This window comes from Balaenoptera acutorostrata, chromosome X (genome assembly GCF_949987535.1).
Source record: "Balaenoptera acutorostrata chromosome X, mBalAcu1.1, whole genome shotgun sequence".
NCBI classification, from domain to species: domain Eukaryota; kingdom Metazoa; phylum Chordata; class Mammalia; order Artiodactyla; family Balaenopteridae; genus Balaenoptera; species Balaenoptera acutorostrata.
In genome coordinates, this window is record NC_080085.1 from 28,982,598 (window position 1) to 28,995,067 (window position 12,470).

The following is a 12,470-nucleotide window of genomic DNA, read 5'->3' on the forward strand; positions in this document are numbered from 1 at the left end:
ATAGAAGTGAGGCACCTGGACATACCTCCCAAGGTAAGCAGGAAAGTACAGCCAATAAATCAGATTGGACAGCAGTAGAAATGGGCAAGAAACAGATAAGCTGCTCAAGAAGACAGAATAAACATGTTCTATCTGGTCAAGGTTAGATGATCTGAAGTGAAAAGAGAATGTATACCTACAAAAGGCCCAGAAACTCTTCACCCTATTCTCATCAGACGTATGCTTCAGAAGAGTAATGCCAAGACAATTTCTCTTAAACTGGCAAAACTGAATTCTGTACCTATTTTATGTGTAGTTATTTGTCCATATGTAAGAAGTACTGCAATTCTTTCTAATCACCTGTTGTTGTATTTAGGTATATTGATCCACTGTGGGGGCTTCTCAACTTGAGGGAATGTCAGAATCACCAGGAAGGCTTGTTAACTGGCAGATTGCTGGGCCCTACGCTTCCAGAGTTTCTGAATCAGTAGGTCTGGGATGGGGCCTAAGAATTTGCATTTCTAACAAGTTCCCAGGTGATGCTGCTAGTCTAAGGACCACCCTTTGAGAACCACTGATACTATCTGGATGAATTCTTTGAGGGTGATCACAGGAGTTGAGGTCAAGGTAGCAAGTCCTGGTGAAACAGCACTGTCAACAGGGACTTGCCAAGCTCCCATAAGCACTCTGTCCCTGCCATCTGATCTCACAGACACTTGATAGTGACCTAATTCCACAGTACTCCTGCAGCCCCTGCACACCATCCTCTCTTTTGTCAAGTTTCCCAGAGTTGTCCTTCCCTGGCAGATGCCACGAATCCTCACAGCAACAGTACTCTGCCCCAGGAACATATTTCTTGTAGGTTTGGGCCTTCCCATGATAACCTACTTGATTCTACAAGTCTTAGAATTCACCTCAGTTTCTTCTGTCCTTTTCTTTTTATTCTTTACACCAAAAAAACCCTCAATTTTGATGACAGAAAAATAATAGACTGACATGATTTGGACAAAATGATGTATCAGGAGGAATGAAATACGTGACTCCTCATCCCCCACCTCAAATGAAAAGTAGGAGAAAATCCCATGGGTTATTAGTGATAATATTTTAAAACAAATTACAGTGATTGTAAATAAAAGAGAGTTTTAGCATACTGTATCTATACCTAGGTATGTAGTAGGAACTGGTGACAGATGGTACGTGTTTTGGGTCTCAGATTGTGACATATTTTAATGAACATTAAATTCTTATTCACTGCCTGAGTCAGCAGGGGAATTTTACCTCAAATTCTAAACCAGCTGTCAGGTTTTGTTAATTGGTTTAAACTATCAAATGGTAAGACTTATACAAAACATATTTTCACTTTGTTCACAAGTAAGGTGACATAATTTGAATTTTAATCATACTGGAAAATTATTGAGACTTTGCTAAGAGAGCATTTTCATGGCCCTGAAGCTAGTAACGTCTTTTACTTACAAAAATGTCAACACAGTGGCACATGATTGTTTGAAACAAAATTTTTCAACTGCAGTTATTTTCTGTCAAGGAATTTAATGTGATGAGGAGTTCTGAAATAGCTTAAAAGTCTTGGACCTGGGTCTGGATATCTTGGTGCTCATTTTAATTCTGCCACTAATCTTCTGTGACACATTATCTGTGCCATGTGTTTTCTCCTGAGCCTCAGTTTCCTCTTCTAAAATAACCTAGTCTGTCTCGTTTTCATGCCCAGTGCTCCTTAGTTCAGTTCTTCTAATTGGCCTCCTTACTACCAAAAGTCTTACTACCAAAGAGCATTCCAAAAATGTAAACATGATTGTTATTCAACTCCCAATGGCTACCCACTAGTTGAAGAACAAAATTACAAATGTGATCAATGATATTATTGCACTGTTTGAAACAGAGATTACTTTTCTAAAATCTGTCTTTAGTAGTAACATCACTCAAAAAAACATACCTTCTCTGAGGAATGATTTCCTATCAACAATAAGCTGGCGTGTAATAACAAGTAATACCTACGTGAATCTATCTTAAATTAAAAGCCTACACGGGGGAGGAGCTTCAAGATGGCGGAAGAGTAAGAAGCGGAGATCACCTTCCTCCCCACAAATACATCAGAAATACATCTACATGTGGAACAACTCCTACAGAACACCTACTGAATGCTGGCAGAAGACCTCAGACCTCCCAAAAGGCAAGAAACTCCCCACGTACCTGGGTAGGGCAAAAGAAAAAAGAAAACACAGAGACAAAAGAATAGGGGCGGGACCTGCACCACTGGGAGGGAGCCATGAAGAAGGAAAGGTTTCCACACACTAGGAAGCCCCTTCGCGGGCGGAGACTGGGGGTGGCGGAGGGGGAAAGCTTCGGAGCCACGGAGGAGAGCACTGCAACAGGGGTGCGGAGGGCAAAGCGGAGAGATTCCCGCACAGACGACCGGTGCCGAGCAGCACTCACCAGCCCGAGAGGCTTGTCTGCTCACCCGCTGGGGCGGGCGGGGCTGGGAGCTGAGGCTCGGGCTTCGGAGGTCGGATCGCAGGGAGAGGACTGGGGTTGGCGGCGAGAACACAGCCTGAAGGGGTTAGTGCACCACAGCTAGCAGGGAGGGAGTCCGGGAAAAGGTCTGGAGCTGCCGAAGGGACAAGAGACTTTTTCTTCCCTCTTTGTTTCCTGGTGCGCGAGGAGAGGGGATTAAGAGCGCCGCTTAAAGGAGCTCCAGAGACGGGCACGAGCTGCGGCCATCAGCGCGGACACCAGAGACGGGCATGAGACGCTAAGGCTGCTGCTGCCGCCACCAAGAAGCCTGTGTGCAAGCACAGGTCACTATCCACACCTCCCCTCCCGGGAGCCTGTGCAGCCCGCCACTGCCAGGGTCCCGTGATCCAGGGACAACTTACCCAGGAGAACACACGGAGGGCCTCAGGCTGGTGCAACGTCATGCCGGCCTCTGCCGCCGCAGGCTCACCCCGCCTACGAACCCCTCCCTCCCCCCGGCCTGAGTGAGCCAGAGCCCCCGAATCAGCTGCTCCTTTAACCCCGTCCTGTCTGAGCAAAGAACAGACGCCCTCAGGTGACCTACACGCAGAGGCGGATCCAAATCCAAAGCTGAACCCCCAGAGCTGTGAGAACAAATGAGAGAAAGGGAAATCTCTCCCAGCAGCCTCAGGAGCAGCAGATTAAATCTCCACAATCAACTTGATATACCCTGCATCTGTGGAATACCTGAATAGACAACGAATCATCCCAAATTGAGGAGGTGGACTTTGGGAGCAAGGATATATATATATTTTTTCCCTTTTTCTCTTTTTGTGAGTGTGTATGTGTATGCTTCTCTGTGTGATTTTGTCTGTATAGCTTTGCTTTTACCATTTGCCCTAGGGTGCTGTCTGTCCATTTTTTATTTTATTACTTAAAAAAATTTTTTTGCTTAATAATTATTTTTTATTTTAATAACTTTATTTTATTTTATTTTACTTTATTTTATTTTATCTTCTTCTTTCTTTCTTTCTTTTTTTCCTCCCTTTTATTCTGAGCTGTGTGGATGACAGGCTCTTGGTGCTCTGGCCAGGCGTCAGGGCTGTGCCACTGAGGTGGGAGAGCCAAGTTCAGGACACTGGTCCACTAGAGACCGCCCAGCTCCATGTAATATCAAATGGCGAAAATTTCCCAGAGATCTCCATCTCAATGACAAGACCCAGCTCCACTCAACGACCAGCAAGCTACAGTGCTGGACACCCTATGCCAAACAACTAGCAAGTCAGGAACACAACCCCATCCATTAGCAGAGAAGCTGCCTAAAATCATAATAAGGCCACAGACACCACAAAACACACCACGAGACGTGGATCTGTCCACCAGAAAGACAAGATCTAGCCTCATCCACCAGAACACAGGCACTAGTCCCCTCCACCAGGAAGCCTACAAACCCACTGAACCAACCTTAGCCAATGGGGACAGACACCAAAAACAATGGAAACTACGAACCTGCAGCCTGAGGAAAGGAGACCCCAAACACAGTAAGTTAAGCAAAATGAGAAGACAGAGAAACACACAGCAGATGAAGGAGCAATGCAAAAACCCACGAGACCTAACAAATGAAGAGGAAATAGGCAGTCTACCTGAAAAAGAAGTCAGAATAATAATAGTAAAGATGATCCAAAATCTTGGAAATAGAATGGAGAAAACACAAGAAACGTTTAACAAGGACCTAGAAGAACTAAAGAGCAAACAAACAGAGATGAACAACATAATAAATGAAATAAAAATTCTCTAGAAGGGATCAATAGCAGAATAACTGAGGCAGAAGAATGGAAAAGTGACCTGGAAGATAAAATAGTGGAAATAACTACTGCAGAGCAGAATAAAGAAAAAAGAATGAAAAGAACAGAGGACAGTCTCAGAAACCTCTGGGAAAACATTAAAAGCACCAACATTTGAATTATAGGGGTCCCAGAATAAGAAGATAAAAAGAAAGGGACTGAGAAAATATTTGAAGAGATTATAGTTGAAAGCTTCCTTAATAAGGGAAAGGAAATAGTTAATCAAGTCCAGGAAGCACAGAGAGTCCCATACAGGATAAATCCAAGGAGAAACATGCCAAGAAACATATTAATCAAACTATCAAAAATTACATACAAAGAAAAAATATTAAAAGCAGCAAGGGAAAAACAACAAGTAACACATAAGGGAATCCCCATAAGGTTAACAGCTGATCTTTCAGCAGAAACTCTGCAAGCCAGAAGGCAGTGGCAGGACATATTTAAAGTGATGAAAGAGGAAAAACCTACAGCCAAGATTACTCTACCCAGAAAGGATCACATTCAGATTTGATGGAGAAATTAAAAGCTTTACAGACAAGCAAAAGCTAAGAGAATTAAGCAGCACCAAACCAACTCTACAACAAATGCTAAAGGAACTTCTCTAGGCAGGAAACACAAGGGAAGGAAAAGACCTACAAAAATAAACCCAAAACAACTAAGAAAATGGTAATAGGAACATACATATCAATAATTACCTTAAATGTAAATGGATTAAATGCTCCAACCAAAAGACACAGACTGGCTGAATGGATACAAAAACAAGACCCGTATATATGCTGTCTACAAGAGACCCACTTCAGACCTAGGGACACATACAGACTGAAAGTGAGGGGATGGAAAAAGATATTCCATGCAAATGGAAATCAAAAGAAAGCTGGAGCACCAATTCTCATATCAGACGAAATAGACTTTAAGACAAAGACTATTACAAGCGACAAAGAAGGACACTACATAATGATCAAGGGACCAATCCAAGAAGAATATATAACAATTGTAAATATTTATGCACCCCACAGAGGAGCACCTCAATACGTAAGGAAAATACTAACAGCCATAAAAGGGGAAATCGACAGTAACACAATTATAGTAAGGGACTTTAACACCCCACTTTCACCAATGGACAGATCATCCAAAATGAAAATAAATAAGGAAACACAAGCTTTAAATGATACATTAAACAAGATGGCCTTAATTGATATTTATAGGACATTCCATCCAAAAACAACAGAATACACATTCTTCTCAAGTGCTCATGGAACATTCTCCAGGATAGATAGATCATATCTTGGGTCACAAATCAAGCCTTGGTAAATTTAAGAAAATTGAAATCATATCAAGTATCTTTTCCGACCACAATGCAATGAGACTAGATATCAATTACAGGAAAAAATCTGTAAGAAATACAAACACATGGAGGCTACACAACACACTACTTAATAACCAAGAGATCACTGAAGAAATCAAGGAGGAAATCAAAAAATATTTAGAAACAAATGACAATGAAAACACAACCACCCAAAACCTACGGCACGCAGCAAAAGCAGTTCTAAGAGGGAAGTTTATAGCTATACAAGCCTACCTTAAGAAACAAGAAACATCTCAAATAAACAACCTCACCTTACACCTAAAGCAATTAGACAAAGAAGAACAAAAAATCCCAAAGTTAGCAGAAGGAAAGAAATCATAAAGATCAGATCAGAAATAAATGAAAAAGAAATGAAAGAAACAATAGCAAAGATCAATAAAACTAAAAGCTGGTTCTTTGAGAAGATAAACAAAATTGGTAAACCATTAGCCAGACTCATCAAGAAAAAAAGGGAGAAGGCTCAAATCAACAGAATTAGAAATGAAAAAGGAGAAGTAACAACTGACACTGCAGAAATACAAAGGATCATGAGAGATTACTACAAGCAACTATATGCCAATAAAATGAACAACCTGGAAGAAATGGACAAATTCTTAGAAATGCACAACCTTCCAAGACTGAACCAGGAAGAAATAGAAAATATGAACAGACCAATCACAAGCACTGAAATTGAAACTGTGATTAAAAATCTTCCAACAAACAAAAGCCCAGGACCAGATGGCTTCACAGGCGAATTCTATCAAACATTTAGAGAAGAGCTAACACTTATCCTTCTCAAACTCTTCCAAAATATAGCAGAGGGAGGAACACTCCCAAACTCATTCTACGGGCCACCACACCCTGATACCAAAACCAGACAAAGATGTCACAAAAAAAGAAAAGTACAGGTCAATATCACTGATGAACATAGATGCAAAAATCCTCAACAAAATACTAGCAAACAGAATCCAACAGCGCATTAAAAGGATCATACACCATGATCAAGTGGGGTTTATCCCAGGAATCCAAGGATTCTTCCATATACACAAATCAATCAATGTGATACACCATATTAACAAACTGAAGGAGAAAAGCGATATGATGATCTCAATCGATGCAGAGAAAGCTTTTGACAAAATTCAACACCCATTTATGATAAAAACCCTGCAGAAACTGGGCATAGAGGGAACTTTCCTTGGCATAATAAAGGCCATATATGACAAACCCACAGCCAACATCATCCTCAATGGTGAAAAACTGAAACCGTTTCCACTAAGATCAGGAACAAGACAAGGTTGCCCACTCTCACCACTATTATTCAACATAGTTTTGGACATTTTAGCTACAGCAATCAGAGAAGAAGAAGGAATCCAAATCGGAAAAGAAGAAGTAAAGCTGTCACTGTTTGCAGATGACATGATACTATACATAGAGAATCCTAAAGATGCTACCAGAAAACTACTAGAGCTAATCAATGAATTTGGTAAAGTAGCAGGATACAAAGTTAATGCACAGATATCTCTTGCATTCCTATACACTAATGATGAAAAATCTGAAAGTGAAATTAAGAAAACACTCCCATTTACCATTGCAACAAAAAGAATAAAATATCTAGGAATAAACCTACCTAAGGAGACAAAAGACCTGTATGAAGAAAACTATAAGACACTGATGAAAGAAATTAAAGATGATACAAACAGATGGAGAGATATACCATGCTCTTGGATTGGAAGAATCAATATTGTGAAAATGACTCTACTACCCAAAGCAATCTACAGATTCAATGCAATCCCTATCAAACTACCACTGGCATTTTTCACAGAACTGGAACAAAAAATTTCACAATTTGTATGGAAACACAAAAGACCCCGAACAGCCAAAGCAATCTTGAGAACGAAAAACGGAGCTGGGGGAATCAGGCTCCCTGACTTCAGACTATACTACAAAGCTACAGTAATCAAGATAGTATGGTACTGGCACAAAAACAGAAATATAGATCAATGGAACAGGAGAGAAAGCCCAGAGATAAACCCACACACATATGGTCACCTTATCTTTGATAAAGGAGGCAAGCATATAGAGTGGAGAAAAGACAGCCTCTTCAATAAGTGGTAATGGGAAAACTGGACAGCTGCATGTAAAAGAATGAAATTAGAACACTCCCTAACACCATACACAAAAATAAACTCAAAATGGATTAAAGACCTAAATGTAAGGCCAGACACTATCAAACTCTTAGAGGAAAACATAGGCAGAACACTCTATGACATAAATCACAGCAAGATCCTTTTTGACCCACCTCCTAGAGTAATGGAAATAAAAACAAAAATAAACAAATGGGACCTAATGAAACTTAAAAGCTTTTGCACAACAAAGGAGACCATAAACAAGACTAAAAGACAACCCTCAGAATGGGAGAAACTATTTGCAAATGAAGCAACTGACAAAGGATTAATCTCCAAAACATACAAGCAACTCATGCAGTTCAATATCAAAAAAACAAAGAACCCAATCCAAAAATGGGCAGAAGACCTAAATAGACATTTTGCCAAAGAAGATATAGATTGCCAACAAACACATGAAAGAATGCTCAACATCATTAATCATTAGAGAAATGTAAATCAAAACTACAATGAGATATCATCTCACACCGGTCAGAATGGCCATCATCAAAAAATCTACAAACAATAAAGGCTGGAGAGGGTGTGCAGAAAAGGGAACCCTCTTGCACTGTTGGTGGGAATGTAAATTGATATAGCCACTATGGAGAACAGTATGGAGGTTCCTTAAAAAACTAAAAATAGAACTACCATACGACCCAGCAATCCCACTACTGGGCATATACCCTGAGAAAACCATAATTCAAAAAGAGTCATGTACCGAAATGTTCATTGCAGCTCTATTTACAATAGGTAGGACATGGAAACAACCTAAGTGTCCATCGACAGATGAATGGATAAAGAAGATGTGGCACATATATACAATGGAATATTACTCAGCCATAAAAAGGAACGAAACTGAGTTATTTGTAGTGAGGTGGATGGACCTAGAGACTGGTCTATAGAGTGAAGTAAGCCAGAAAGAGAAAAAGAAATACCGTATGCTAACACATATATATGGAATCTAAAAAAGAAAAAAGAAAAAAAATGGTCAGAAGAACCTAGGGGCAAGACGGGAATAAAGATGCAGACCTACTAGAGAATGGACTTGAGGATACGGGGAGGGGGAAGGGTAAGCTGGGACAAAGTGAGACAGTGTCATGGACATATATACACTACCAAATGTAAAATAGCTAGCTAGTGGGAAGCAGCGGCATAGCACAGGCAGATCAGCTCGGTGCTTTGTGACCACCTAGAGGGGTGGGATAGGGATGGTGGGAGGGAGGGAGATGCAAGAGGGAAGAGATATGGGGACATATGTATATGTATAACTGATTCACTTTGTTATAAAGCAGAAACTAACACACCATTGTAAAGCAATTATACTCCAACAAAGATGTTAAAAAAATAAAATAATAATAAAATAAAATCCATTGTTTTAGCAAAAAAAAAAAAAAGCCTATAGAAAATTAGTAACTCTGGAGCAAAAAATGCATGATACAAATAAATATTTGGTAAAATGGTATGAATTTAACTGGGGAGATTTATTTAAGATGAGCTTTAAATAAATGATTTAATTATTATGATGTATAATACATCATATCAATACAGACATAAATAGATTAATTTAAGTAAAGTTATGAAATATTATTTACAGTAGACCTTTGTTTTATATTAGAGTTAACATCAAGTTAGCATTTACTAGAATTGATCAAAAATCAAAAAGAAATTATGCAATATTTTATTTGAATAATCAAACTCTTAATATTCGATTTTCCTCTCCCTTACTGGAGAATAACAAAATTCAAAGTGGAAGAGAAGCTTTGGAGATCTTTTTTAATCCCATAAGCTTCAACTCAAACTGAAATGTCTCAGTGAAGCCTGCTGTCTTCTTATTGCCAAAGTTCATTAATTCCTCAAAACACACAACACAGGCACTATAATCAATGCCATTTGGTTTGCTTTAATGTTTTTCTTATTTCCCAAACTAGGGAATAAGCCCCTTCTATGTGAGCATAATCATCTCTTGTGCTTCTCTTTATATTTCTCAGAGAATCTACTTAAGTTTACTTTAGACTCACTAGACTTACTAAACTTAAGTTTACTTTAGAATTATACTGTTCAGAACTTTATGGAACATTCACAGGTACTTCCTAGTGCTACCTTTTAATTTTTAATGAAATCTTATTCCAGGTATGCTATACTTTTTCAAGAGTACAATTCTGTTTCAAAAAACAAAGTTGAAACTTTACCTATATATTATGAAATTAATGTTTCTATCCCTCCAAAATTCATATTTTGAAGGCCTAACCTCCCAATGTGATATTAGGAGGTGGAGCTTTTGGGAGATAATTAGGCTTAGATGAGGTCATGAGAGTAAGGCCCTCATGCTAGGATTAGTGCCCTTATAAAAAGAGGAAGCAACACCAGAGCTTCCTCTATCTCGCTATGTGAGGATACAGCAAGAAGGTGCTGTCTGGAAGCCAGGAAGAGGGCCCTCACCAAGAACCAAATCTTCCAGCACCTTGATCTTGTGCTTCCCAGCTTCCAGCACTGTAAGAAATAAATATCTACTGTTAAGCCACCAGTCTGTGGCATTTTGTCATAGCAGCCCAAGCAGACTAAGACAGGAACTGGGACCAAGAACTGGTGCGCTCTTGTAACAAATACCTGAAAATGCAGAAACAGCTTTGGACTGGTTAATGGGTAGAGGCTGGAAAAGTTTTGAGGTGCATGTTAGAAAAAGCCAAGATTGCCATGAAGATACTCTAAAGGGTAATTCTGGTGAGGACTCAGAAAAGAGAAGAGCTGGAAAGAAAGTTTCCATCTTTTTAGAGAATACATAAATAATCATGAACAGAATGTTGGTATAAATATGGATGGTAAAGGCCATTCTGATGAAGTCTCAGATGGAAATAAGGAACATATCGGACAAAGGAGACGATCCTTGTTATAAAGTTGCAAAGAACTTGACTGAACTGTGTTAATGTTCTAGTATTTTGTGGAAGGTAGAACTTGTGAGTGATGAAATTGGATATTTACCTAAGAAATTTGATGTCTTTAGGAGATATCTAAGCCAAGTGCGGAAGGAACAGCATGGTTTCTCCTGAATGCTTATGGTAAAATGCAAGAAGAGAGAAACTGATTGAAGAAGGAACTGTTAAGCAAAAAGGAACCAGAACTCGTGGATTTGGAAAATTCTCAGCCTATACATATTACAAAAAATGAGAAAGCACAGTTCAGAAGAGAACAGTAAGGGTGTGGTTGATTCACCATTTGATAAGGAGATTAGTGTGGGTGTGAACCAGAGACCTAATCAGCCATCTCATCAGAAGCTCGGGATACAGATGGGATTATACCAGCAGAAACTGCCAGCTGGGACTAATGGAAACAAAGAAAACTGGATGGATTGAAGGAAGGCTGTGAACACGTGCTATACCTCAAGAAGAGGGAAGAACGATATAGGTGATTCAGAGATCATCAGAGCTGCCACCCCCACCACAGGCCCAGGAGGCCAGGCTAGTTCCTCCTGGGCTTCAAAGGGTGGGGCCACCTCTCAAGTTTGGAATGCCCCCACCCAGTGCCTCAGGAGCAGCCACCACAGGGAGTCCTGTGGGTGGGGCTGCTGCAGAGAGCCATGAGGGCAGGAAGTGCCCTGTGAAGCTGAAGAGGCAAGGCCACCTTGTGGAATCCTGGGGGTGATGTTGCCACTCCAGTGGTCCTGCAGCGGAGAGCATCATTCTAAAGCAGGTTATTCTTATACCTTAAGATCTAATGGAATTGTTCTTACTATGTTTTAGACTTATTTGGGGCCCGTCACCCCTTCCTTCTTTCCTATTTCCCCCTTTTAGAATGGGAATGCCTATCCTATACCGGTCACACCACTGTATTTTGGAAGCACATAACTAGTCTGGTTTCACAGGTTCACTGTTGGACAACTCGGCCTCAGGATGAATTATACCTGGAGTCTTATTCATATCTGATTTAGATGATGATGAGACTTTGGACTTTACACTGTACACTGTAGAGATGATGTTGGAACCAGTTAAGACTTTTGGGGCTATTCGTACGGAATGAATTTATTTTGCATGTGAAAAAGACATGAATTTTGGGAGTCCAGGGGTGTAATGATATGGACTAAATGATTGTGTCTCCACAAAATTTGTATGTTGAAATCCTACCCCCCATGGTATTAGGACATTGGGCCTTCCTTCGGGAGGTAATTAGGTTTAGATGAGGTTATGATGGTGAAGCTCCCATGCTGGGATTCATGGCCTTATAAGAAGAGGCAGAGACACTAGAGTTTCTCTTCCTACTATGTGAGGACAGCAGCCCCAGCTCACTACAACATTATACCTTTCCCTATTTTAATTAAGAAAAGTAACAATATGGTATAATTGAATAGACTGATCTAAGCAAGAACAATGAATATTTCATTTAAGATCTGAAAGAATAGAAAGACCAAATAATGATGTTAGTATAAGCTATTGGGTTGTTTTTTTTTAAAGACTATTGAAAGCTAAAAAATACATACAGCCAGTTTTTGAAGACTTGATAACATTTCACTTTGCTCCTTAAAGCCAGTTGTGTGAATCTTATTCACTGCATCTTCTTTTTCTGAAAGCCATGCACTAAAAAGGCACTGAAAGAAATCAAATAATTCCAAAAGAGAAAAACAATAATTATTAAAGTACATCATTATATTTTTTCATTTATCCATTTAATATCTCCCCA

General features: G+C 39.7%; 1 protein-coding gene across 1 annotated transcript in view; it reads right to left on the reverse strand.

The window, feature by feature from the left end:
• The window catches only part of DMD (dystrophin), a 2,123,648-nt gene that overhangs the window by 1,454,132 nt on the left and 657,046 nt on the right, over positions 1-12,470 (reverse strand). Inside the window, exon 15 of the mRNA XM_057539128.1 lies at positions 12,271-12,378. Within this exon, the coding sequence (XP_057395111.1) occupies positions 12,271-12,378 (108 nt within the window). The remainder of the gene's footprint in view (positions 1-12,270; positions 12,379-12,470) is intronic.